At 54.0% G+C, this 26,258-nt stretch overlaps 12 protein-coding genes and 1 non-coding gene across 13 annotated transcripts; 3 read left to right on the top strand and 10 right to left on the bottom strand.

The window, feature by feature from the left end:
* Positions 1 to 431: 431 nt before the first annotated feature.
* Positions 432 to 1,604, bottom strand: Z520_11498 (uncharacterized protein; the record flags this gene model as incomplete). The annotated part of the gene is made up of 1 exon (XM_016781987.1): positions 432 to 1,604. One exon carries the CDS (start codon positions 1,602 to 1,604, stop codon positions 432 to 434), a length of 1,173 nt encoding a protein of 390 aa, XP_016626958.1.
* A 1,587-nt stretch (positions 1,605 to 3,191) lies between these two features.
* Z520_11499 (uncharacterized protein) lies at positions 3,192 to 4,594 on the top strand (the record flags this gene model as incomplete). Its single annotated transcript, XM_016781988.1, has 2 exons — positions 3,192 to 3,342; positions 3,399 to 4,594. The coding sequence occupies 2 exons, from the start codon at positions 3,192 to 3,194 to the stop codon at positions 4,592 to 4,594; spliced, it is 1,347 nt and encodes a 448-aa protein (XP_016626959.1).
* Positions 4,595 to 5,450: 856 nt separating this feature from the next.
* Positions 5,451 to 8,326, bottom strand: Z520_11500 (uncharacterized protein; the record flags this gene model as incomplete). Its single annotated transcript, XM_016781989.1, has 3 exons — positions 5,451 to 6,062; positions 6,113 to 8,166; positions 8,215 to 8,326. 3 exons carry the CDS (start codon positions 8,324 to 8,326, stop codon positions 5,451 to 5,453), a joined length of 2,778 nt encoding a protein of 925 aa, XP_016626960.1.
* An 860-nt stretch (positions 8,327 to 9,186) lies between these two features.
* On the bottom strand, positions 9,187 to 9,596 carry Z520_11501 (uncharacterized protein; the record flags this gene model as incomplete). The annotated part of the gene is made up of 2 exons (XM_016781990.1): positions 9,187 to 9,527; positions 9,575 to 9,596. The coding sequence occupies 2 exons, from the start codon at positions 9,594 to 9,596 to the stop codon at positions 9,187 to 9,189; spliced, it is 363 nt and encodes a 120-aa protein (XP_016626961.1).
* Positions 9,597 to 10,693: 1,097 nt separating this feature from the next.
* Positions 10,694 to 11,329, bottom strand: Z520_11502 (uncharacterized protein; the record flags this gene model as incomplete). The annotated part of the gene is made up of 1 exon (XM_016781991.1): positions 10,694 to 11,329. The coding sequence occupies one exon, from the start codon at positions 11,327 to 11,329 to the stop codon at positions 10,694 to 10,696; it is 636 nt and encodes a 211-aa protein (XP_016626962.1).
* A 411-nt stretch (positions 11,330 to 11,740) lies between these two features.
* Z520_11503 (uncharacterized protein) lies at positions 11,741 to 13,138 on the bottom strand (the record flags this gene model as incomplete). The annotated part of the gene is made up of 3 exons (XM_016781992.1): positions 11,741 to 12,807; positions 12,869 to 13,042; positions 13,105 to 13,138. The coding sequence occupies 3 exons, from the start codon at positions 13,136 to 13,138 to the stop codon at positions 11,741 to 11,743; spliced, it is 1,275 nt and encodes a 424-aa protein (XP_016626963.1).
* A 271-nt stretch (positions 13,139 to 13,409) lies between these two features.
* Z520_11504 lies at positions 13,410 to 13,497 on the top strand. Its single transcript has one exon. It is a non-coding gene; the product is annotated as a tRNA-Tyr (tRNA).
* Positions 13,498 to 13,733: 236 nt separating this feature from the next.
* On the bottom strand, positions 13,734 to 14,645 carry Z520_11505 (uncharacterized protein; the record flags this gene model as incomplete). The annotated part of the gene is made up of 1 exon (XM_016781993.1): positions 13,734 to 14,645. The coding sequence occupies one exon, from the start codon at positions 14,643 to 14,645 to the stop codon at positions 13,734 to 13,736; it is 912 nt and encodes a 303-aa protein (XP_016626964.1).
* Positions 14,646 to 14,955: 310 nt separating this feature from the next.
* On the bottom strand, positions 14,956 to 16,821 carry Z520_11506 (uncharacterized protein; the record flags this gene model as incomplete). The annotated part of the gene is made up of 1 exon (XM_016781994.1): positions 14,956 to 16,821. One exon carries the CDS (start codon positions 16,819 to 16,821, stop codon positions 14,956 to 14,958), a length of 1,866 nt encoding a protein of 621 aa, XP_016626965.1.
* A 323-nt stretch (positions 16,822 to 17,144) lies between these two features.
* On the bottom strand, positions 17,145 to 18,242 carry Z520_11507 (uncharacterized protein; the record flags this gene model as incomplete). Its single annotated transcript, XM_016781995.1, has 1 exon — positions 17,145 to 18,242. The coding sequence occupies one exon, from the start codon at positions 18,240 to 18,242 to the stop codon at positions 17,145 to 17,147; it is 1,098 nt and encodes a 365-aa protein (XP_016626966.1).
* Positions 18,243 to 19,036: 794 nt separating this feature from the next.
* Positions 19,037 to 20,660, top strand: Z520_11508 (uncharacterized protein; the record flags this gene model as incomplete). Its single annotated transcript, XM_016781996.1, has 2 exons — positions 19,037 to 19,432; positions 19,536 to 20,660. 2 exons carry the CDS (start codon positions 19,037 to 19,039, stop codon positions 20,658 to 20,660), a joined length of 1,521 nt encoding a protein of 506 aa, XP_016626967.1.
* A 409-nt stretch (positions 20,661 to 21,069) lies between these two features.
* Z520_11509 (scytalone dehydratase) lies at positions 21,070 to 21,826 on the bottom strand (the record flags this gene model as incomplete). The annotated part of the gene is made up of 3 exons (XM_016781997.1): positions 21,070 to 21,546; positions 21,619 to 21,674; positions 21,793 to 21,826. 3 exons carry the CDS (start codon positions 21,824 to 21,826, stop codon positions 21,070 to 21,072), a joined length of 567 nt encoding a protein of 188 aa, XP_016626968.1.
* A 1,090-nt stretch (positions 21,827 to 22,916) lies between these two features.
* On the bottom strand, positions 22,917 to 25,334 carry Z520_11510 (uncharacterized protein; the record flags this gene model as incomplete). The annotated part of the gene is made up of 3 exons (XM_016781998.1): positions 22,917 to 24,546; positions 24,604 to 24,812; positions 24,870 to 25,334. The coding sequence occupies 3 exons, from the start codon at positions 25,332 to 25,334 to the stop codon at positions 22,917 to 22,919; spliced, it is 2,304 nt and encodes a 767-aa protein (XP_016626969.1).
* Positions 25,335 to 26,258: the final 924 nt, after the last annotated feature.

Raw genomic sequence — 26,258 nt, forward strand, 5'->3', positions numbered from 1 at the left:
CCACCAGTGTTTCCTGCATCGAGGTGAGCTTTTCAATTGAATTGGCGGACAATGCTAATAAAATGCATGTCGCAGACAGCCTTGCCGCAGCTGCCAGTACCGGCACCATGATCCTCTGGCACATTGGCGAACACCATCAGCGTACAGCATCGTCAGCTCAGCCTTTGTCAAGCACTTCTTCGGCTGCGTCAAGCTGTGTATCCCTGACTTCTCCGTCTTGCACGAATGTTCCTGACCAAGCAGCACCCCAAGAGAGCATGAGGTGGTGGAGAATAGGTGTCGGCGTCTCCCGCGATCCCGATCTGTACTGTTGCTGTTGGGAGCTTCACATGAGATTTGATACCGTCAACGACAGTCAAACAAATGCATCATATGAAAAGCCACGCACGAGGCTTCGCGCGGTGGATCCCAGTCCAGGGAAAAATGTCCTTTCAGTCTGGACCCTTGTAGCGGCAAACATGCCGAGCGTTCGTAGACTTTGGATAGAACCAGTCCCACCAATGCAGGCATCTGTACCGTTGTTGCAGCCCGTCGGTCAAGCTGCCACCGTCACCGAGGCCCTCATTGTATAGTAGCTCAAGATTTCGGCTTGGAAGAGCAAGGCGATAGGATTTCGCATGGCGCTCATCCGCGCGAACAAAAGTATCGCCAAACATTTTCCGGACTGTGTAGTCTTCTTGCTCGATGTCACGCCCTCCAAAGCATTGCCACGTGATTATGTGCGCTACTAACTGATCACCTTTGGTAGATGAGACTGCAACGCGCAGATCTGTTGCACAATTTGCACAATTGATGTAATCGGAACACCGTGGTGCTTGGGAAGGACTGTCGAGGTGATCGATCGCGTCCATGACGAGAGCAGGAAGGGTGCCAGCAGAGTGGCGACAGCCAATGAAACTTAGAGGGTCGAGTTGGTCTGCCAAAGATTGCTGCAAGGACACCTGCAAACTGTAGGATGTTCGAAGTAGCAGTTTCCCATTGACGACCCGCGCCGCCGTGTCCCTCGATACATTTGGGGTCAAATTGTGCCATGGCAGTGTGGCATCACATTTGCGGTGAAGTTCTTGAAGTTGTGGGCCGTAAGAAGGACCGCGCTCGTATCCCCTCAAAAAGGCCGCGACCATCTCGAGGGGTAGCTCGCTGGGATAATGCTGTGGGCAGTATACATCCCCTGACCCTAGTGTGTGTGTGGGGTACTTCCCACAGGGAAAGCGTCGAGGACACTCATACCGTGGTGCAGACGCTTGCCATCGATAGAGAATATCACAGTAGTGACAGGCGATATACTCGGCCAAATCCACCTCAAGTAGACGAAGAAAGCGTTTTTGGGCGGCCATGTCACTGAGATCGGGGAGAACATACTGCTTCAAAGCCACATGGTGATATTTCGATATTAAGGCGACCACCGCAGCTGACTCGGCGGGTAGATACTGGATGATCTGTAGGAGTAGCTCCGGCGGCAGCCTGGCTAGACCTGGAAGGGCCACCACCTCTGGTTCGACAGCCGTTGAGGGATCTTGGCAAGGTGGACTGGAGGGCGATGCAGATGATGGTGAACGACGCGGCATAAGAATGCGCCTCAGGCGAGCAAACAGTTCGATCATGATTTAGTATGTAGTAATGGATCAGCCGGTCAATCTGGCTGGGAGGCTGGTCCGGATTCCTGTGCAGTGTAGTAGTGGTTTGTCTGACTTCGAGATGCGCAACGATAATGACGAACGCTTGGATGTTGTCGAAAAAGAGTGTCTGAGAGTGATTCTAGTGATAGAGTAGGGTAAGATGCTGAGAATGAGGTGAGAAAGCTCAAGAAGCCGAAAGTGGAAGCGGCAGTGGCTGGGCGGACTTGCAGTGCTCGGACGCGGGTCACCAAAGGCAATTGCCTTCGCCAAAGCTTCCTTGCGTTATCCGGGCGTCAACGTTGTTATTAGGAATGCCGCTTCCTATTAAGCATGTCCATCCATAGGCCTCGAGAACTCTATCTGCAAGCAAGAAGCAAAGGGAGAGTGGAGATGGCGGGACGCTGTCGACCAGACCGACGAGACCACGAACTGTGACCAGCAGAGCACGCAGCAAAATGATCAGCCGATATCTGAGACCACTGGGGAAGTGACTGAGGCGAATCCAGATCATCAGGTCGCGGAAAGAGATGAATCGGAATCCCAGCAGGCGACTCAACCCTGCGAGGGGGGCTGCAGATGGATCCTGGTGTCTTTGATCCAGTCTGGCAAGCCTAGCTCTCGTTCCAAATGGCCAAAAGAGTCTGTTCGTCCTGGAGTCTCCGAATTGTCTGTGTCGGCAAAAGTCTTTCTTGATTGTATTCCTCAACTGTCTCCAACCGATGCTCTTCAGCCTGGGCTCAACTTGCCGATGCTGTAAACGGAGGTATAGCGTGGGAAAGCAATAGATGTAGATGTGGCTGAGTGCCGAAGTCGTCTTTTCGATTTGAGTAGGTGTGGCGTGTCACGTATAGCTGATACCTAGTGTCTTCAGGCGTTTTGAAGTAAGTCTCCTTGTTGCGTGACAAGACTTGTTTTTGGCTGACTCGATCCCCCATAGGTGCGTCTCGAGGATCCATCCCGGGACTGGACGATCTATAACGCGTGGTTCACCAAGCAATTGGACTTCCGCACCAAGTTCACCCCCCCAGAGATTATACGTCCAGAATAGGTTGTTACCGACTGGTAAACGCCTTCCATAGACTTACTCGCAGGAGCGGCTAGAATATTGTGACGGATCGCTTTACAAATAAGCACAGCCTATTCGGGGCGGAGTTGCCCAGTGAGGTTTACTTGAACTTGCAATCCTCTTCCGCGCCTCTTCTACGTATGGTTGTCATTGAGGACCACAACACGAAACATACCTAGAGTCTCCGCCCGGAAGTCGCGTCGTCAACCTCTGCTCCATCGTGATGGTTCTCCAGGTGGAAAATAGTGGGTATCAAGACCTTCTCGCCTGATAGCTCGAGAAGCTGTACCCAGGCCGTAACGTGATTGGCTGGGACGTGCCAAGCTCGCTAGCGCCATCCTTTGTTTACGTCGCGGCTCGAAATGGATCCGCATCTTGAATCGTCCACTTGCACCTCCATTGACCATCCATCCTGATTCACGTCGCATTCGCATAACTCTCTCTATACGCTTGGACAAGTATCTCCAGAAACTCCAGCCGCAAACACCAACCCTTGTCTTCCTACCATGGCTCCCGCGAATTCTCGCAAGAGGAAATCAGACGAGATGGACGATCTCGCCGGCGGTGCCGTTACCCCCTCAGGCAGCCCAGCGCGCAAGAAGTTGAGAATCACACAGCAACAGAAGCAAGCATTGATGGACAACCTCCAACTCGAGAGTGAGAGAGATTGAGCTCTACCTCATCGTAATCATATCTGACATGTGCGTGGCCAGTTACCGAGCGAGCGCGACAGCTTCGAGCAGGATATGCTCTTCAATGTGCCGATCTGAGAGCTCGCATTGAAAGACGCGTCAACCGCATTCCTCTCTCGATCCGCAAGATGACCATGCGGGAACTGATGGAACAGCACGAATCTTCAAATGCTGCCAAGCACCAGCACCAACAGCAGCCTCGTGCACCCACCCCCAAACACACAATATCCGTCCAAGTGCCTGCACAACCCAAGCCTCTCCCTCCTCTCCCCCGAGAAAGTGGCACAACAACAACAACCAAGCTGCCTTCTCCCGTCCGATCGCAGCAACCACAAGCTTCAGCTACCCGAGGAGGAGGCAAGAAGCGTATGAGCCCTGTAATTCAGATTGCCATGGACAAAGTGAGCGAGCACGACCCATCAGAAGCGGCGACACTAGATACTCTTCCTGTGGTCAAGAATACCAAGCGTGGTGCCAAAGGAACAGCAGCAGCCCCGACAACACGCCCGACGTCTCGCGCAGCTGGAAAACACACACAAATCTCGGTTCTATCTCCACGCTCCCATAACTCTCGCACCCTGCCTCGCTCACCAATAAAAGACCCCTCCTACCTCCCAACCTCCCCTGTGAAGACCAATATGCTCATGCGCCCGACCGCAACGACTGCCATGTCTCCGATCCGGCCAACCTCGCCACTAAAGTCGGCCGCCACAGCAGCGACATCGGCCATCTCGGCCAGCGTGCACGGCATGATTGAACAAGCGAAACGAGGAGGGACCGCCACGGCCGCGAAACTGACCCGGACCGCATCCAAGGAGAAGAAAGAAGCCGCAGCAATGGCCAAAGCTCAAATGCTCCCTCCTCCCAAGCCGAGCGCTCCACCCGTATCTCCGCAGCGTGCGTTCAGCCAAGCAAGCACGCACAGCACTCTGACGGATGTTTCCGCGGCCTCGAGCAGCACTACGGTCGTGAAGCCAAAGCGCGGAGGCAGAGCTGCCACGGCCACGGCCAAGGCTACCACTACTACGCAATCGAAGGATCTCGCGGCTGCAGCTACAGACAAGAAGAAAGGCGGGATGGCCCGGGCTGCCAGCGCGGCGAAGACGGCGCTCAAGAGGAACGCGAATGCTACTGCTGGCGCGGCGGGAGCGACGAATAAGAGAGTCGTGGTGGCGGAGCCGGCAGCAGGTCGGAGGGTGCTGCGGAAGAGGGCGTAAAAAGCACGGAACAGATGATGATGGTACTGCAGGGTTTACTGTGTTGTAGCCAGAGTGCAACTGAAGAGCATGAGTAAAAGCGATGAAGAGGTATCAAGACGGACAGACTGCCGAAGTCGAGCGGTGGACATTGCATTGTTGGCTTTCAAGGTTGTTTTGGTGTACGTTAACCATGGACGGAATACATAAGCCTCTACCAGAAGAAAGGCCTATCTATACCTCTTGTCTTTTTCTCTTATCCTCTCTTGTCGGGTATAGATCCATGCTCCAAGCCGGGTCCAGTGCGACGCCCTTCCCAACCCAACCATATACAAATCAATTCTCGGCTAGCGGAAAATGTGGTTGGGCGAGGTATCTATCTACCCTGCTCTCGGATTTTCCAGCGTGCTCCCAGACCAAAGTACATAAGGCGGTCAACACTCCTCTGGGTCCGACGGACAATCGTCTCGAGGAACTGTCGGAAGGAATCGTGTCAACCATGTATATAGATGATCTGCAGCGGCTGACGCAGACACGCATTGGACGGACAAACTCGTGAGAACTTCGATTGGAAGGGACACCACCAATAGTTTCATTGTTTCTTTCGATTTGGCTCATGTTTGGGTTGGTCTTTCTTTTTTGATCTGTTTGCTACTGGAAAATGCTGTGTTCAGACAATGACAAGGAAGGCGATTTTTGTTCCATGGCAATATCCCCAAGCTCCAAAGCTCCATCCCAGCATGCCCTTGACTGTCGAGGACTTTGTGTTTCTTTTAAAACATGGCGTGCGCCACTTCAGCATGTCCGCCTCCCCCTACCTCGTACAAACGCGCGACGTAGAGGTGCCTTCTTCGCTTCCAGCCATATCACGTCAACATTAGTAGTCCAGCTCTGCACCCCCACCGGCCTGTCCCGCCGCCGCCGCTCCAGTGTTGCCTCCGCCACTGTTGGGCTGGGCGTCAAGATCCTCGTAGCTTTTAAGGCTTCTCCCCTGAGTCGCCTCTCTTGGTCCCATGGCGTTCATACCGCCACCAGCGCCATCTCCCCATTTGCCTCCGCCTCCGCCTCCGCCCTGGGCAATGAACCCGGGGGTGAGACCGGGGACAAGGTTGCCTCGCAGCATGCCACCCATATTATTATAGCCACGTTGGCTACCGCGTTGATTTCGGTCATATGGTCCGGGTCGATTGCCGTATCTGTTCCCGCCGCGTCGAATGGGGCCGCCAGTATGTCCTCCACTTCCATTCATACCTTCGGTGTTGAAGTTGACCCCGGGCACGAGTGGCCCATGGACATTCTGCACGTTCATCATGGCATTCTGGCCAAAGTTCATCATGTTCATGCCGATATTCTGAAGGCTGAAACCACGAGGAGTGCCGTTATTGAGATGATGGTTCTGAGGGAGAGGGAAGTGTCCGTTAGAGTTGGCATCTGACCGGGACGGGGCAATATGCGACGGGTCCAGAACGTATGTGTTGACAAGTTGAAGCTGCGATTGTCAGTGGTCGGTATCGGTGGAGGAAGGAATAGACAACTTACGTCGTTCTTGAGAGCCAGATACCACTCTTCGTGTCTCTTCTCCACATGCTTCCGCCAGAAATGCTCTGCTTTGAACAGCTTGGTGCATTCGGGCACCCGACATCGAAATTTGGCCTCGTCCTCTTGCTTGACAAACTTTGCCAGCTCTTCATCCAACGCCTCATCAACAGGCTTGCCTCCGATTTTCTTCAAATCCACGTATTCAGGTTCTAGAATCTGCAGGACCTTCTCCTCAAAAGTCTTGACCCAGTTGAAGGCTCGAAGCAGCTGCTGGTCGTTTTTGTTGAACTTCTGAGGGCGACGCTCTTGAACAGGGCTTTGTGGCTCATCATCCATGCCATTCTGACCATCTTTCTTCTTGCCGGGGAATGGCTCGCCGAGCGCGCTCGCCCTAGCCGCTGCCTTGGCCGCCGAGCTCAACCCAGCTCTCGGTCTTCGAAGATGGCCGCCCGGGCACTTGCGGACCAACTCATGGACTGAATCGGATTCGAAGACACAAAACAGGCAGAAGTTGAAGACTCGTCGAAGGTATTCAACCATCAGATCCAGCTTCTTTTTGACGACCAATAATTCTTCGTCGTCCTGTTCATCTTCTTCCTCTTCACCTTCTTCGCCCTCCTCTTCGAACTTGATCTCGTCATCATTGTCTTCAAAATTTGGCTTTTTGGGTTTCGGCGGAGGCTGTAGAAGTCCTTGATTTCTCATCTGCTCCACTCGAGCATCAATCTTGGCCAAAGCGCCGGAATGCTCATCCTTGCCCAGTTCGGCGTCGAGTCTCGCGACCAGTCGTCTCGCAAGTTCGTGATCGCGCTCGACTCGTTCCGGCGCCGAGAACAAATCCCAAAGAGCCTTCTTCCGCGGCGCGCTCGGTGCATTGTGGATACCCACATGACAGGTAAAGTCGCCTCTGACCGCATCAGTGATGGTCTTGCCATTGATAAGATCGAGAGCTTTTTGAGCAGAGCTGATTTTCTCCGGCTGTGGCTTCTCTTCGCCCTCTTCACCATCCTCGTCCCGGCCATCACCCCGCTCAATGTCCTGCATGACATCGCCGTCCTCTTCCGGGGCGGGGTTCAACATGATCCAGCCGATACGATGGAATTTCTTTGCCGGATTGGGGTCGCTCAGCGATAAACCCTTGAAACCCCCCGCCTCCTCTCCCAAATGCTCTTTGCAGAACTCCTCAATGCGGTCGCGGCCGACGTTGGGTGCAAGTGTCTTGATGAGCAGAGCGGGTTGCTGAACAGATTCGTCTTTCAGATCACCGCCTTTGGCAGGGACGAGGTCGAGCACGCCGAGGACTTCACCGCCACCAACGGCTTCGCCTTCTTCCTTCTCCACCATTCCGCCGGCCCCGTCGCTATCGTTCTTGTAGATCCCCTCGAGTGTGAATTCATCGAAAACTCCCGTTTCCAGGTCTTTGACCCATTGTTCGAACCCGGGTTCTCGAGATTCCATGAGACGCTTGCGAATCGGGTCTCGTACTTCTGGGACGTATCGTTCTTTGAACCATTCTTCTCCCTTGTGCTGCTGGACAAATTGCCTGGCCATCTTTACCTGGAAATCTTGTTTATACTGGTCGTAAGCCTGCTGGATTTGAGCTCGCTCTTTCTCGCGGTCTTCTTTCGCCTCACGTTCACCCTTGACACGGTCGGAAGGTCGTCTGCCGCCATGCTTGGCTCGTTCTTTCTCTTCTTTGACTTGTTGCTCAAATCGCCACCAATCTGCGAAGAAGCTGAAACCTGCTTGCGTATCTAGAGCCAGAGGGTTGGCGAGAGGATTGACCTTGACAGCAGGCTTGCTGGAATCTTGACCTGGGACGTATCGATCGATGTTTGCGGCAGTAGGCGAAGGTGCTCTTCTACGATCATCCCGCTCTCTTGCATCTCTCGTATCTCTTGCGTCTCTTGCGGCAGGTCTGGCGCCCTCATAGTAGTCATCGCGCGTGTTGCGCTCTCGGTCTCGGTCTCTTTCTCGGTCTGGTTGATAACGATCAATAGCTACGGGGGACCGTGAGCGGTTGCGAGGAGCAGGCCGGCGTCGGTCGTTCACTACTGTGTAGTCGGTTAGCCATGGATAGGAAGGGTCGTGGCCTCACTTACCAGGAGATCTTCGTCTGTACGAGTCGTTTCGGTCATACGACTCGTCCCTTCCACGGTATCTAGGCGGCGATCTGTCATTGGTAGGAGAGCCATAAGCCTCGTATGGATTCATGTTGTTCCGAAGCTTCGCGCCTTGGTGTGAATAGTCCTTGTGCGTCTGGATAACAAACCGACTTTGGTGAAACCCACCAACGCGCTATCTCATTTGCGGATCTAGAGCGCAGCGAGACAAAGTCGATTTAGGTAATGTCGTCTTCGAGTGGCCGAGGTTTCGAGGTAGGAGAGCTAAGAGTAAACATGACAGAGGTTAGACATGAGTGAGGGGACAATGAATTGGAGGACGACATTGAGAAATGAGGGTAGGCCAAGGTCAAAGAAGGAAGAAAGCTCGCAGGCATCGAGTGGCGCCTATCTGAGAAGAAAGAAGAATGCAGGCCAGCAAATGGTAACAGTATATAAGTGGAATTGGTAAGAAGGTGGACTCTGACCCAGCGTCCGAGAGACAATCGGGAACTGGAAAATGGTCAAAGTAAAGTGGCCGCAAAAGCGTGGGCGGCAGAGTGATGATGGATGGCGCGATGGTAGGAAGAGCAGAGGTATTGGGCTTACAAGATTCTGAAGCAAAGGAGTTTGGTTGCACGCTGGTATCGCAATGCAGCACCAAGTGCTGTTGATGGACGAGATGAGGAGGAGTTGGATGAACGACGAATCGCGGCGTGAAACCCTCCTCAGGCGCAGGCGACCTGAGCGGGAGGCGCAGTTGGCCGGGAAAGTGCCATGATTGGTTGCTGGGTGGGAGGGAGGAGGGATCCGTATCACGTGATATGGCTTGGCATCTCCGCCTTTCGTTGTTGAGAGTGTTATCCACGCCGGTGCTGAGGGTGTTATGGTGGATTGATTCCTCAGATATCATTTGACTACGAGGTACATGCTTATACTGCTCCCAAGCCAGCGGTCCCACTGAAGTCGTGCTTAACGCTGGACATGCTCACCCGTGGGCATTCCCTTTCCGAACCACTCAGTAAGAAGCTCCCAGTCCCGGTCGTCCAATGCAGGTTCCTCGCTCCCGTACCTGGAGATCAGATGGCCAACGAGGCTCCCGTTCTCCGCCGCCTTACTTCCGCGCCGTTGGCCAGGCTGATCTGCCCAGCCTTTGGCTCTCAAGATCCTGTCTCGATTTTCCGTCGAGGGATCGTTCGTGAAGCTTTCGAGTAGATCAAGCTCTGAGTCGTCCAAGACAGCGTCCGCCGTATCGTGAAAGTTGATGATCGAACATGCAAGCTTGTGCGACCGAATCTGCTCGCCGGTATTCCCTGTTCACCAGTCAGAGAGGTATGTCGGCCATCGAAATCCTACCTACAAGTCCCCTGTGTAACCGACATTATTGTGTTTCGGCACCTCGTGAATTTCTTTTGTGTCGGCCGGGTGTTTGGGATAGGTATCGACGATCAGACACTTGAAGGGGTCTGTCGTTGGGATTTTATAGCTCGCCAGTGTCAGGCCTCTGCCTAAAATCAACAAGGGATGGTCGCCACAGGGACCACTGCTTCACCAATCACAAGTGGGTGACATCTGCAGCATCATGCATGTCCCAATCACCTACCAATGAATCCTTGGACAACACCAACCTTGCCCCAGTCCACCTGACGCGCAATCCAGCCTCAACGTATCACTTTGCTTCGGCAGACTCAAAGCCCTTCGTCGATTGGCAGAGATGTTAACGCACAACATCTGGCCATTATCGCCGCCCTCTGAGGTTGGCCTCTGCGGAGACTGCCCTGCGTCTTGCGTGGAAGTCAGAGTCCTCCCATGAGCCACATTGACTTTCTTCAGAGCGACATCTTCAACGCTGCAAATGAACCATATAAACCAGGGGTGTCCGCAAGGGGCAAGGCTAATCCGCCTCTAAGATGGTGGTCTGTGGCTTGAGGTCCGTGTATATACAGAACTGGAGGGACAATCATACCACCGCGACAGGCTCGCTCAAATACCGCTTCATTTTGGCGCAAGAAAGGTGTTATCAAAACTCACCGTCACAACGAGCATCAGACTCTGGGGCAAGTCGATTTGCCATTGGGGAAGGTAGGCAGGCGAAAAATCCGGCAAACCCATTTCAAAAGGTCGTATTTCAAGATCCTAAGCCGGGGACGTTGGACCATGCATGTACTGAGCAAAAGAGGACTCCTAGAGTGAAAGCTATGATTTCATAATTATCGCCCAATTATTGAAGGGTATATACGCTTAGAGTCTGGCCTGTTATCGAGTGGTGCGATGTCAGGGCTACTAACTGACTGCTCCCCAACGGAGATCGATTTCGTTAAAACGCCGAAAACAGTTCTTTTTCACTCGCCGATTTCGCCGTAATGGCATTGATAGTGTTCAATGACTTGCCTCTCACGCCATCAAGGTTGTGCGATGAGGGTTGCTGCCGATATCCCGACTCAAAGGCTCCCCACGATGTGAGAAGTACCGATCGGTATCACGAATCCTTCTTTTCGGCCTCTTGCTGGGTCTCGGCTTCCTGCTTGATTGTCCATCCATTGAGATAGCCAGTCCCACCGGTCAAATACGTCGCAAAGCCCAGCCACGCGAGATATGGCGCCATCAGGTACGCGGCCGTCTTGTCCACCTTGTGCCAGACATAGGTCATGTAACCCACAGTGCCAGTCAGGGTCACCACGTCGAGCATGGCCTCAATAGGCCTGCCCAACCCAAAGAACAGAGGCATCCAGATGAGGTTCAGCCCCAGTTGTAGTGTGTACAATGTCGCCCCTCTCCTTGCGTGTTCGACCGTCTGCGGATTTGGGGATGCCAATCCGATCGTCCAGACACGGTGCGCCGCATATCCCATCACTAAATAAAGGGCGGACCAGGCTGGCGCGAACACCCACGGAGGTGGTCTGTAGGGAGGCTGCTTGAGAGCCTTGTACTGGTCTTGCGCGCTTCTGAACTTTCCTAAGTCTGTGGCAGCTGGGTCTGAGAACCTCTTGGGACTTAGTTTGCCAGGCTGGGAGACAAGGCCGGATCCCAAGCCGAGTCCGAGGGGGAGGAGGATCGAAACGGGGGCATTGGAGAAGACAGACGCAGGGAGCGTGAGGCCTGGAACGTAGGCCATCGCTGATGTTGGTTTGTAAGAGAGGTAGTTCTAGGGTTTTGTAGAGACGAAAGTCCGAAGGACGTTCAGGGAATGCTGAGTATTAGTCTTGTTCTGGGGAAGAAGAAGAATCCACGAGGATGAGAGTCGAAGGCGACGACCGAAAGATATGGTCGAAATAATAGCAATCAGGTGAGTTGAATGTTTTGGGTTCCTCATCAGGTGAGCCGAGCGCGTTCTGGGGTGTTGCTGCAAGATGACGCACCGCCCGTCAACCTTTTGAGGTCCGCCTCGTTTACCTTCCAGCATAAGTCCTATTGGGAAGCAAAGAATGGCGATCCTCTCGTTTGAGGATACACAGAATTGGGTGAAATTCAAATACATTTCAGATAAATTCATCTGCAGTCGCTCAACTATACCATCACGCACGATTTAGGCAAAAGCTCCCACAAACGCCATCAGCAGGCCTCCCAAGCCCACCGCGAGACACGCTTCTATCCTTCGCCAGCCGGTCAGAGACTCGTAGCTCTTTTCACTCAAAAAGTCCTCTGCAATCAGTTGCACCAGCCCAGCAAAGAGCAACAGTCCACTGGAGATTGCATTCGTGATTCCGACCATCAACAGTCCCACCTTACTCGCGGGGTCATACAAGGAGTGTAAGACGATCCCCATAGCCTGGCCAATGGGCGTTGTCGCTCCATACGCGAGTGCCATGAGCCAGGGTTTGGGTGAAGAAGCATCAAATAAGGTGGGTATGAGTGCAGCAATGCGCGAGCCGAGCGCAAATCCTTCAAATGTTTGATGGAAGCAAATTGCGATGAGCAGGACGGCAAACTGCGTGCCCTGCGCGACCGAGACGGCCATGCCGATGAAGATGCTGTGGAAGAGGATGCCTGCTTCGAGGAGCAAGCATTGGAGGAAGAGACGCTGCGGGTTCTCGTCGTCTTTGGGAGAGCGGCGATGATGGAAGTGGTTTTCATGCTGGGAGACTTTGCGCCGGTGAGGGTTGCTTAACGTCGCAGATTCGTCCTCGGCGGCTGGATCAAGATCGTCGAGCTCCAAATCTGAGTCGCTGGACGCGGAATGGCGCGGTTCCGGTGATGCATCTGTATACGGCGTCGTTGGCACATGCTGGCGGTCTGATGGGATATGGCCGTTGCCATAAAGCGACGATCTTCCTTCTCCCGTGGACTCTTCCTGGGGCATCTTTTCGAATTCGTTTCCGTGACTGTGACCCGCGCCTTTGCTTTGAAAGAACATTTCAATCCCCACCACCATGAAAACCGACAACATGGCAATCAACCCGGGCATTTGCGGGTATGTCTTTATCCAAAAGTCCGGCAGACAAGGATCGGTCATGGCAATAAACGCCGTCGGGAGAAGGTGGACGAACGCCGTCGCAATGAGGACACCTGTGCCGAAATGCCGCGAGAGGAAGAGGAAGCGGTGCGGAATAGGGAGTTTGGGGAAGCGGCGGGCAACGATGGGAAAGGAGCATGCTGTGCGAATTGTCAACATTGATGTTCTTTTCCAAGGGGGCGTGACGCGGCCTCGACATACCCAGCGTGCTCAGTACCAGGATCAGGAAGAGAGCAAAGACGTGGATTCCCGTATTGTAGGTCCCCCGTCTTCCCTCTGAGCCGCATGCCGGCTTCGCGGGTGCATCCTGTCGTCTCTGTAGTTCTGCATGGAGGAGATCGAGGGGTAGCCTGCTCAATGATAGCCCATGGTCATCTGCCAGCAGCCGTCAGATCTGTACAGTAATAGGGAGCGGGAGGGTAAGGATGGCGACGAACCTCGAGCGGCGAGCCCATGAGACTCGGGATGCATTACTCGTGCGCTTCCTCTTCACGAGCGTTGAATTGTCCATAAACGCAATAAGAAGGAGACCGCTGAGGTGTCCTGATGTCGGCCGCCCTGGCGCTCCAGAAGGAATCTCCGTCTTCGGATCTGGTCACTGCAGACATTTGAAAGGCTGGGTGGTTCTCCGCCGACAAGGGGTGCTGCCGGCCCAATCCCGAGCTCTCCGAACTACCCGTGAGAAATAAAGAATATATTTTTGTTTTCCCAAATAACTGCCATCAAGTCACCTCGACTTGACCTCCTGATGGTGTAGTTGGTTCATCACGTTCGGCTGTAATTGGTTAATTGAAACCGAAAGGTCCCTAGTTCGATTCTGGGTCAGGAGAGATGAACTCCCTATCAGGGTATATTTTTTTTATTTTTTGTGGTTTTTTTGAACCAGGGGTTTTGCGGGATCTCTTTTTTTGTTGTGTGAAATTACTAGTTCAGAACGAGTGCTTGGTTTTTAAATGTGCGGAAACCACGTGCGCGGCCTTTGCCAATTCTACTCACTCGTACCTGTAGGTACCTGTACATGCGGGACTGCTGACGTGTGCCTCGATGTATCTAAGATATCTTGTATCTAAGTTGAAAAAGGTTGCCCAGTGTCGACAGTTCTAAGAAATTGGACAATATCGTCGACCTGTTCAGGCTCTTTGAACCAATGCCCTTCCTGCTCAGCGCCGACATATTCCTTCCACATCACCTCGAAGAAGCCCACCCTTGTCAAAACATCTCTCGCGTGACGGCCCAAGCTGATGTCGACATAAGCGTCATCCGTACCGTGTCCGAGAAAGACTGGCGTCGACAACAAGGGATGAGGTCCGTCGTGGCTGTGGCTTGCAAGAGACGATTTGGTAGCTTTGAACATGGAATTCACGAAGTCCAGGGAGGTTGTTGTGGTCGTTGTTGGCACGGGGGGATCTGTTGTTAACTGCCCGACGTCGGTATTGCACAAAACCCTTTCGATGTAAGAGGAGAACGGAAGCCAGCAACTTGCTCCCACAAACCCTCCAAGCTTGCTGCATGGCGCTTCCCGACCGTGATAGAGCAGTGCCCACAATCCCACGGCAGCGCCTTGACTGATGCCGCCGAGGACGATGTTTTGTGAAGCTCCCCCAAGCCTGGACGCCTCGTCGTGCAGGATTCTGCTGATGTCAAGCACCGATTCTCTGATCCCATCCATCTGCAGGTCTTCCATAAAAGTGGGATCGGACAGCGAAGGCGCGTCAAACCACGCGGAGAGCTCCTCTTCAAAGACTCTGCTCCATCGAGAAGGCGCTGAAGGAAAGACCCAGCGCCATGAAGGGAACAGCGCCGGTAGTGTCTTCTCGCTGTCGCCGCCAGCTCTTCCCTCGGAGAAGCTGGAAGAACATAAAAGCTCCTCTGCGAAATCTGCTCCGTTGTCTCCCTGTCCGTGAAGTAATATCGCCGTGTGTGTATGCTTGGTGGTTGGATTAACGATGTAAATCGGTAGAGTAGCCCGGTCCGACATGATGAGGATTTGTGTATTGTACCCCAGATGGAGAGCTGGAGTGTCAGATATTGTCCACTTTATGAAGCCATACTGACGGATGGTTTTTACACAAGCATCGCTTTCGAGGAACTGCGAATGAGCAAATTGTACTAGGTTCGTTATGGAGGACTTATTTCAGGCCTTCCGCATTGGATTTGATCTTGACTTCTCGCCGCACATTTGATTTAGGAAATCTTGGATGTACCTGGAGAACTCTATGGACCATTGAGATGGTGGGTCGCCGAAGCTGTATTATCTTTCTCAGCAATACATAACTCCTACGTTTCGGTCAATCCGGGCTTTCTTCCAGAATCATATCCGCCGCCTTCTCCGCGACCATGTACACGCTACTCTGGATGTTGCCAGAGACATGATTCGGGAAAATGCTCGCATCCACGACCCTCAGGCCGTCGACGCCTTTGAACCTGAGCCTCGTGTCCACCACTTCGCCCATTGCACAGCTCCCACAGAGATGGTACTGGGACGCCCAGACCCCCTTGGCATGCTCGCGCCGATCTTCCTGCTTGTGGAGATCATAGTCCGCTTCACGAGGGTACGTGCGTCGGGCGATCAAATCCTTCAACGGCGGGGTGTCAACAAGGCTCTGGATAAATGCTAGAGCAGCAGACGCCGTGACGACATCGGCTGGGTGCCCGAGCATGTTTTGGTTGATTTGGGGCTGGGCGTATGGATCGTTGGATACGGCATGAACCCAGCCTCGTGCAAAAGTGTATTGCAAGCCAACAGCGAACCCAAATCCGTGCGGCGCTCCTTCTGGGAGCGTCTTGACGAATACCTTCGACTGGTCTGCATATCCTCCTTCCGGATCGCAGTCCACAGTGACGGGTGCTGGCGATACATGGATAAACGCCGACTGAGCGTTCTTGATCTGCTGGAGAACATGCTGCTGCTGGGCCTTTTGGAATGAAGACATTCCCGATTGTGACTCGACACTCTGATTGATCTCGTCGATGTCATCGTCATTCAGCCATGGCAGGACAGGAGCGAAGCCTTGGATGCTGCTAATGCTCGCCAAAGGGCCGGTCCCATGCATGCGATACTCCTCCAGAGCCGCGTGCTGGATCTTTTCATCTTTCATCACGTCCGCAGAGAGGACCCCTCGCTTCAGTTCATAGGAAACAACCATGGCTGGGTGATCCTGCAAATTCTCACCAACCTGCGGCGACTCGACCTGACACTCGATGCCGGCTCTTTCGAGCAACTCGCGATTTCCTATCCCTGAGAGCTGGAGAAGGTGCGGAGACGACAGAGCACCGGCACAAAGAAGCACTTCTCGCTTGGCTCTGACGTTGTAGTGCTTTGCCCGATGGTCAAATTCTGCACCCACGGCCCGGTTTCCGTGCAGCTGTATCTTGGTCACATGGGCGTTGCAAAGAACATGCAGATTCGGGCGGTCAAGCACCGGTTCCAGGTACGACCTGGCAGCATAACTCCTCTTACCTTTGTTCAATCCCGAGCGATATACGGTGCCCAGGCTGCGATAAAATCCGAGGTGGTCCCCAGCCCAGGGATCGACCAACGGGGCATGAAGGCCGCTAGCTTTGATGCCAGCATAGTATACAGCTTCCTCGAGAGGCATCAGAGGCAAGGTGTTGAAGCTAGTATGGATAGGTCCGTCAAGGCCGTGGTTCTCTGCAAGACAGGCGATGCCGGTGCGTTCGGTAAGAGCGTCGTCCAGCAGTTCCAGGGTCTGATGCCTCAACAGATACTTCTGCATATTGGCGGCTGCCCAAGACGGATCTCCCACTAGGGAAGCCCAATCGTCCAAGTCCTGACGTGAAGGCCGTGTATAGACCATCCAATTGATCCCACTTGATCCGCCGAGCATTTTCCCCCGTGGCAGATGGCATTGAAACCCCTTGGGCCCCTGGGGGCAAGTGACAAAGTGCCAGTCATAATTTTCGTCTCCGGTCATCGCTATTGCCATAGCGGGGGCATCAACCACTGAGTCATCCAGATGATCTGCTCCTGCTTCCAGGACGCCGACAGTGAAGCGAGGGTCATTGCTGAGTCTGTTCGCCAGGACAAGGCCAGCAGTGCCGCCACCAATGATCAGGAAGTCGTATTCATGCTTCATGAATTCATTGACATCGGTAAGCGAAGACCTCGTGCCAGCTGCAAAAGTCTGAGACATCGTAGGCTTCAAGGCAGCTACTACAGCATCTGGGCGGAGAGGACAGTGTGCGGAGAAGAGAGCATATGTGACGGCGACCAGAATATGGCCGATCAGGCCCCAAGTATGTCAATCAGGCCCCCGAACCACGCGAGTGGGCGTAGAAGTCGGCCTAAATAAAGCGCAGAGAGGTCTGTAATTACAGCCACGGGGGCCTCTACATCCAGGGCAAATGCAGGAGATGGGAACGTTTGACAAGGCAGAGCTACCCTCCCTGGTGCATTTTCTTTTTTTCACATTGGCAGATGAGAGCGCCTGTCCTTTCTCTAGCAGCCCCGTACCGTCTATTTCGCCGCATTCTTTGCCATTGTCTCATTCAGCCACTGACTGATGAACTGCTGAACCTCCTTGTTATTCTTCTCAATGGCCAAGAGATGGCCGTTGCCGCGTATTCCTCGATCGGCGAGATACACATGCTCGACGGGCACTCCGGTATCTTGGAGGAACAGGACTGTGTGATGATCATACGTCGCGTGGTAGGATGCTTCAGCCGTCACCACAACAACAGGAATGGAAGCCAGGTTGACCAGCTTGGGTGCAGGCGCCGTCAGCCGCGCCCCCGGTACACGGGCCTTGTCATGGGTCTCTTCCGAGTCTCGTGTGAATTCCAGTCCTTTGGCACCGTCGGGCAGAGGCGGATCGTAGGTCAATGGAGTTGCCGTGATGCCAAAGGGGCGGACACAGAACCCCGGCTGGATAACTTGGGTCCTGGTGTAGAACTTTGGCATACCTGGGTAGATGAACGGCGGCCCATTCGGCTCCAAAGCCACAATGCCTCTGACCATGTCGGGACACTCGTCGGCGATATGCCAGCCTATAAGCCCTGCTTGCGAATGAGTCACCAAAAAGGCCGGCCCTGTGCGAGCGAAGAGGTCCTTGGCCAGAGGACGAAAGGACCGTTCCACATCTCGATACTTTGCTCTGTGTCCGACCTGGCTGGCATAGAAGGCGTCGAAGAAGGCATCCCCCCTCTTGCCGGTGCCTGGCCATTGGGTAAGCAGTTTCGCCTGAGGATATAGATCATGCGGAGGTGATGTGAAACACTCCTCCAGTTCCTCCACCGTATATTGAGTCAGTTCTCCCATGTCGTGGGCATGATATCGCGACCTTCCCACGCCGGGCTGGTCGACGACATAGCATTCCCAGCCTTCCTCCGCCTGGAGCAAGGCGATCCCAGGACGGCCGTCTGGTGTGAATTCATAATGAGTGCCCGTCTGCGCAGCTCCGTGGATATAGATGATTGCCGGTCGGTTGTCGACTTTCTTTCCATATCGTCGTACGCATATTTGTCCCGTCATATGGGTTCCTCGATCATCCTGGATATATTGACCACCGACGTAGAACACGTCGCAGAGGTCGGCGAGTGTCTGAGTATGATCCATGGCGGCGGGCATGTAATGAGACCGATACTCGGTAGTGAAGCCTCGCAGCAGTTGTGAGTCAAGTATCCAATTCCCCTCTTTTTGATGGGCTCCCTAGGCTCCCTTTCCGCGGGAGTGACTCTGGTCGGCGAATGCGACGGCGAATTCGTACTAGGGCGAGTTTGCATCTAGCTACCTAGTCATTTAATTTACCCAATCATATTCGCATTCAAACCTCGTCGTCGTATATTTTATATAGCTAACTCTAGTTGGCCCTTTTACGAAATCGCCGTCGAAATCGCCGCCATCGGTCATACGCCGCTCGGTAAATGCTTGCCGTTCTGCAGCCGTGTCCGCTGCCTATATTTACTAGGTGGTTTCGGCGACATTTCCGAACTGCGGGCGGTTGTAAGGCTTAGGCTGGATAAGGCCAATCGTTTGACAGAAGAGGATGGTATGTAATAATGGTGAATGAGAGGCTGGAGAGGCGTGATGGCAACCAAAGTTCCCCCACACAGTCTGGTCTTACAACTTGTTCCTATCTAGGTCGCCAGGTATCTTTCACCTGCCAACCAGCTCTCCATCATGATGGTTCCTGCAACAGTCTCGGCAAGATGTTGCTGGTGCCAGAGGTCTGATATCTTCCCAGTATCCTGCTCCTATGCCTTCTCCAATGGTTGATTGTGGAGAGAGACACGTGGAGTGCAGATCATCCAGCTCGACTTCACAGCTTTCTGTGCAGGTTCTCAGGGTTTGAACTGGGGGTTGAAAAGAGGGAAGTGGTCAAGTCGTGTCTACCGACCTGCGCATACGACATGGCCACTTCATCCAGCATCTTGGGAACAATCAAAGGTCTGATTGTCTGCTTCTACTCGTCCATCATCTTCACATCGACACAGACACACCATGTGGATAACACTCAGCCGGCCCCTCGGGCGCCCACCAACTTGACCTTGACAGGGCACATCCCGCCAGACCAGCTCTTCAGTTTCGTCTACGTGCCCTTCAACGTCTCCGCCGAGGTGACATCCATCTCCGTTGTACAGAATTACTCGTTCAAGGGCGCGGGCAATGCACTCGACCTAGGTGTCTTTGATCCTCACGGTATCGCGCCTATCAATAGCGAGACGGGGTTTTCTGGCTCGCGAGGCTGGTCGGGAGGGTCGCGCAACAACTTCACCATCTCTGGAAGCGATGCCACGCCAGGATATGTAAGTTTGCAGAGCCACAGGAGGCAGAGGAGAAGGAGAAGAGAGACCATTCCCCTGAGAGCCCTAGACTTCTCCCCTAATGATGATGCTTTTGTGAAACCAGAATGCTGGACCTCTCCTCCCTGGAACATGGAATGTCGTGCTGGGGCCTTACGCAACCAACCGCTCGGGGATTGACTGGACACTTGACATCTCCCTCTCTTACTCCCCCCTAGACTCTACCCCTTGGAGTCCCTCACTGGCTCCTACCTACAAAGAGCCACTTTCCACTCCGTGGAAATGGCTCCGCGGTGACTTTCACATGCACACCATCTACTCTGACGGCTGGTACCTACCCAGCGAGCACATGGCCCACGCCATCTCCCAAAATCTCGATTTCATCTTCTTCTCCGAGCACAACACCGATTCCGGGAACAACAACATCGGGCGCCACATCCCCCGGACCGCGAATGCGTCGAGTGATCTGCTCATTGGCCGGGCGATTGAAGTCACCACCCGACACGGCCATTGGCAAGCGATAGGACTCGAGCGGGCGCAGCAGGTGGAGTGGAGGTATACCAATGCCACGGGCGACACGGGCTTCGTCGATGCGGCCACTCAGGTGCGCCGTTCCGGCGGTCTGGTCTCGATCAACCACCCATTCGAAAAATGTTCAAGGTGCGATTGGACGTTGGACTGGGAGCACAATGATGCGATTGAAGTCTGGAACGGCCGGTTTGACCCCCGGGATGAAGCGGCAGTGCAGTTCTGGCAGGGTGAGCTCGTGAAAGGTAAAAAGCTCACCGCATTAGGAGGAAGCGATGCACACAGGCCGCCGGATGTCAATGGCTTGCCCACGACCGTTGTGAGGGTCACGGGAGCCAAGAGCCAGGCGAGTATTGTCGAGGGCGTCAGGAACGGCCGGGTATATCTGGTCCAAGGGCCTGGGATGGACATGGACTTTGGGCTAGTCTACGGAGACGGTAGAAAGAGGGCAGAGATCGGGGATGTCGTCCCAAAGACGGACTTGGGTGCTGATACATACGCAAGTCTCTCTGCTACCGGGTTTGAATCATTAGCCGCACATGCTTGCTTTGTCTCCGAGAAGGGCTATTTCCAAAATGTGTCCCTTCAAAATGCGCAGCGTGTTCAGCACAGTTTGGCTCCCGACATGGACTTTATCAGAGTCGAGATTCGGAATGCGTCGGATACATTGCTGGGCCTGACGAATCCGGTCTATTTCGAGTGAAAGAAATAAAGCAAATAGAAGATGCTTACTGAGGCCACTGTTGCCTGGTGCTTTCATCTGCGATATCGACGCATCGCAGGCCAGACGGGCAAAAAGGGGGTCCACGTGATCCGTCAGTCTCACCAACTGAACAACACCGTCCACCAGCCTTCGAATTGCGAGGAATGTGGCCGTGGTGCCGTGATAAAAATATCCTCGTGCAGGTCGTCCAAAGTCCGTGCTCTTCGAGTTTTCAACGGTGGAGTCTCCAGAAAATAAATCTTGCAATGTATTCGTTCACAGCAATCCTATATCCGTCGTAATCCTAGGTAAGGTATTGTACTTTTCCCCCCGAGTCTGTGTGGGCACTTGCTGTTATTCTCCAGACATGCTTCCGTCGCAGGGAAGAGCCTCAGGCACATACCTCCTCCTACTTGGAAGGGATACCTTCGGCGGCCTTGGCCACCTCGCCTGCAATCTTCTCCTTCTCGCTATCTCCCAGCTCCTCTCTTCCCTCTTCAAACACTTTGTCGAAATCGTACTCGCCCCATCTGATGTTGGGGTTCAACCCGGCAAACTTCCACTCTCCGTCGACCTTCTTGTACCAGTGCATGTTGCTGCTGTGTGCGTGTCCCTTGACCAGGACCTTGGTGCGGGTGGCGTCCGTGTACTTTTGGTGGGGGACACGGAGCTGGTGGTATCCGATGATCTCAGTGTCCGAGACCTTCTCCCATTTGCTGGCACCGCAGAAGTGCTGGGTCATCAGGCGCGGGTCGCCCAGCACCTTGGGGTCCGAGATCATGGCGATGAAGTCGTCGGCGGGCATGGCTTCCCAGAGTTTGTTCAAGAAGGAGCGGTAGTCGATGCGGACGGTGGGGGCGACGATCTTGCGCAAGCGAGCCCAGTCCTGGAGATCAGATGGGCGTGAGTAAAGAGGTCATTGCGGGAGAAGAGGGGTCCCAGTGAGAGGGCCACTCACCTTGGAATCATAGCTCTCCGCCCACTCCCAGTAGGCGTTCAGACAGCCCTGGTAGTCTGTTGCATTCGAAAGGAGACGACGGTCAGCATTGATAACACAAGAAAAGCTCCAGTGTAGAGAGAGGACCGAGACTCGATCTCCATTGGAACCGTTGCGGGGACGAATCTCTCTCACCTTCCCAAGAAATCAACGTGTCCTTTGACGGCATGTTGAAACGGAGCAAAAGGAACGGAACAGTGCGGTCGGGGAAGAGTGTCTGTCGCGTGCGAAGGGGATTCAGGTGGAATGAGATGGAGAGAGGAAGAGATATAGGAGGAGGGGGGAAGGAAGAAGGAGCGCGAGGGCGGCTTTCTTTCTTGTCCGCATCTAAATAATTGCACACCGCCCCTTTGGTGCCGTGTGTCGCATGTAATTATCATTCTCCTTGGTTTATTTATTTCCACAATGCACACATGCATTAAGCCCACACCACCCACACCTGTCTGAACCTAGCGGCCCCCAGCTTGTGCAACGGTTGGCCTATCTCGGGCCAGCCAGGACCAACTGTTCCTGAGCAATACCTGCACGAGACGGACGCTAAGGCGGGAAGGCAACCGGGGGGCGTTAGAGTGCCATGGTGTTCGAGGCTTCAAGCGTGTCTCTAGGGGTGTGAGGGGTACTTTGGGGCTTTAGGGATATCGGCGAGGGCCTTTCAGGGGGTGGTACACCTGGAGGACATTTAGGGCGCGGGGTCCGACGCCTAGAAACTAGTGACTAACTCGCAATAGCTTTTCACTTATCGGGAGCGGGGTGCCATTTTTGGGAGCATCTTAGGGTACTAGGCACCTAGCACGCCTACCATGTACCTAGGTAGGTACCTAGGTAGGTACGAGGTACTCGCAGGCGTCCGGAGTGAGCTGCCAATGCCGCAGCAGCGGAGTTTCTCGCGCTCCTGCCCCTTCCCCCTCTCCTCTCCGTCCCGCTCTCCTCTGCCCCCTTGAATCCGCAAGGTACAAATGAACCTGAACAAAGGAAATCATAACTGACCGACTGACGGACTCAATCAATCATTGAGCGATCGCTCATGGCCATCATGTCAAGCAGTCGCCAATCTTCGTCGCAGGAGCAGCGATTCGTCAGACTCGCACAAGGCTAGGCGACGAGGCTGAGAAGAAACGTCCCCCTGCAGCCTTAGCGCCTGATGCGGCATCACATCCCAACTCCGTCGTCCATAACCTGCCGAACCAGCGGTCGCTACAGTTGACAAGATCAGCGACCCGTACTGTTGGCGCCTAGCTTCTTGTTCCTCGATCCGCTGTTCAGGCAAGGCATCTCATCTTGGTCCCCATCCGGACCGTCTTCGTGACGCCCACAGAAACCCTGGATGGCTTCAGAAACCGACAGGCCAGACCCGTCTGAGCATTCCGGAGCATCCCACCACATCTGAAGTGCCCATTCTTGTCCAAAGGAAGCCGCCACAGGCTCATTGCCACTCGCTCGTAATTGCCAAAGAAAGCGTGCCCACGGATGTCGTCTTTGCTACGCTTGACCAGCCCATGACCCAATGTGACACAGATTTGACCTCCGATCTGGACCGCGTGGCCGTCGGAGTGGTGGAACGGAGCCAGCAGCACAGAGAAGACGCTGCCCCGGAATGGCACGATGCTTCTGGCGACGTCGTTGGGAAACTGCCATTGTCCTTGGTACTTGATTGGATGCCATGGAGTGACCAGCAACTCGCCTACGCGGCACAGCTCCTGCGTCTGGCCGTGGATCCTCGTCTTCAAGACGGCAGCCACTGCTCGTGGCCCTGTGGGAGTCCACACCATCATCCCCACCTTGAGGCTCTTGATCGGCGCCTTCGACATTCCGTCCCCCATCAAAATAGAACAGTTGCCCTCGAAGCAAGGTCCGATGCGCGAGTTGTAGCTTGCCATAGGGGTTTCTTCACGATCAAAGGTCCTAGTCCCCGTCACGGCACCAGTTGAGCTGTACGTTTTCACCACTCTCCGCGGACGAGATGGCTTTGGAGCGGGGAGATTGTCAAAAGCATTATCGAGCTCAGTGCGGTATTTGATGAAGAGCGGACTGTCTTTGCCGTAGAGCAACGGCCCAGGATCTTTGAATGTATTGCACATCTGACGCTCATGTGCGTGGAGCAAGCTGGGCAGATAATGACGACCCCATTTATGCCAGTAATCTCGGCCCGAACTCGAGATGAGGGCTTTGGAGATCTGACCAGCTGGTTCCTGGCCGATGAGCTCATCGAGGAGCGCTTTCAGCTCAGCTGCATCTGCATTAGGAGATTGTTGCATCGCGGTGGCGATGTCGGTCACGGCTTTCTGTGCTTCCCCGAGAGAACATCTATCCATGGTGGCCGTATGCTCGCCACTGTGCTCCACGGGAAAGAGAGAGGATAGGAGTCCACAGATTTGAGCTCGGCGCAGATGGTATTCAACCCAGACTTGAGGCTTGACTGTCTTGTCGGAAAACATTGCGCGGCTCTGAAAATCGTGGCAAGCTCCGTTGCCGGCTTTGTAGTTGAGCGTTACGGTGATGACAGTGTCTTCAGGTATACCTTGCGGGCACACGAACACCACCTCTCGAGATTGGCCGTATTGAATGTTGCCCAAATCCAGGAGGTGTCCTCGTTTGCCGGCATTCGGGTTCACACTTGAAGTCGTTTCTACCGCAACGTCCTTTGACAGCTCGACTTCCAACGTCGCAGACAAGCCGAATGTTGCGTACAGATTGGCAACCGAATGCACGAATACCGTTCCGATCATGCCTGCATCAGGAATGAACGCGTAAGTTCCCCGACCTGTGTCTGCAATCGACTGCAGCAGTCCCGAGCGGATCTGGTAGCCAAATCCAAACGTGTGAATCGTGGGTATGACTGGTCTTTTAGAGGCCGCCAACTCTAGCATGGGACGGAGCTTCGCGACATAGCTGTATTCAGTCAGGGATCGAGCATTCAAGTTTCATTGTTAACATGTGGCTTCATACCCCTGTTTCGGACAGAGATGGTTTGGCATCCCATCAGTCAGAACGTAAAGGCCTTGCACGTTGCCCACAAGTGGCGCCTCCGAGAACAAGTTCAGTCCAGTGCGGATGCCTGCCCAGAGGTTGGTGCATGCATCTTGACGGAGGGTCTCGATGCTCCTCCATGTTGCCTTCTTTTCGGCCGGCTTCATGAATGTGAGAGGCTGGACAACCTATTGTTCTTCCTGTAAGTACTGCTCGTATTGCACGAAATCAGGTGGCCGACTCACCCTTGCATCATCTGAAAAGGTGACGATCCCCAGTCTGTCATCCTCGCCCAGAGTCTCCAGGATCGTTCTTGCAGAGTGCTTCACAAGATCAAGAACACTGAGCCCAGACGCTTCCCTCTCAATCTCGTCCTCGACACCCGGGATGGGTGCCGCAGCTGACATGCTGCCGGAAACATCGATGACAAGCACAATATCGCAAGAAGCGCGTTCGAGGCCTTGCTCTGGCACTTGTGGTGGTCGGACTGACACAATGAAGGCGTCACTGTCTCGGAGGGGATGGATTTCGGCAACGGCATCGTGTTGGGCATGTCTTGGGTGAGACCGTAGTGATAGTGCGTGGGAATGAATTCCTGTAACGCCATCGTCTCGGGCATGTGATGAGCGCGGCCGTAGTGGAAGGGTGGAGGGGTGATCAACCATGGTAAAGTCTTCTGGTGCGTCGCTGTTGGCGATAGAGCTGCTCATGGCGCTGTCGGATGGATTTGAAGTGTGAGGTGGTAGGTATGTGGAAGACGTTTTAAGAGCCAGTGCGAAATGTGGATTGCTTGTCCCAATGCTGTTTGATCTCATGTTTGCTTTTGGGCCAGTCTCTAGCTGGATATGATTGCTCTTGGTACCACCTAGCTTAGTGTCAGTTCTCTCTTTGTCGCAATCGAGCGTCAAGCTATAGTCAGCCTCCGCCTAATGTAGTTTTCCGCGCTTGCTCAAAATGCAACAATGGCACAGAAACCCTTCTTGCAATCAAAAAAATCTGGGAAGATTGCACGAATGTGCCAGAGCATGCTCATGACAGGGTGGGCGACGGCCTTCAAATAGCCTCATCGAGGAGGCAGTGAAGCTCTGCTGTCGCTCGCGTTGCCTCCCAGGCTCATCTGTGGTGGATAGTCACAATCCTTCCCTTCCATATTCAAGATTGTACCCGTGGATTCGAAGTTCATTAGCGTCAAGACACAGGCAGGTAGGAAACCCATCTACCTCGACAGACCTTGTTAGCAACGAGAGGCTTAGGCAGCTAATAACCTGCACAGGAATTTTGCAAAAGTATGAACCCCATCGGCCAGACAAAGGCGGGACCACAACACAATAGCCCTAGTCAAGAGCCGCGGCACATAGACTCGAACGCTTGATTCCAGGCAATCATGAAGCTTCCCAAGGAATATGCCCGTGCGAACTCAGTCGCAGACCAGTCGACTGCAGGCTATAAATCGCACCCCGATCGTTGCTTCCTGTTGAAACTGAGTCACTTGAAGTCGTTCAACAACTGCGCGATCGGTGTCGGGCGGGAGCAATTGATTTTGCCTCGCTAGTCAGCCTGACGAGGCTGAGGGATAGTTGCGAACCAGCGGGTGGCGCCTCCGAATGCGCCGGTGCAATCCAGCGATGCCGCTG

The sequence above is a fragment of the Fonsecaea multimorphosa genome (genome assembly GCF_000836435.1).
Source record: "Fonsecaea multimorphosa CBS 102226 unplaced genomic scaffold supercont1.39, whole genome shotgun sequence".
NCBI lineage: Eukaryota > Fungi > Ascomycota > Eurotiomycetes > Chaetothyriales > Herpotrichiellaceae > Fonsecaea > Fonsecaea multimorphosa.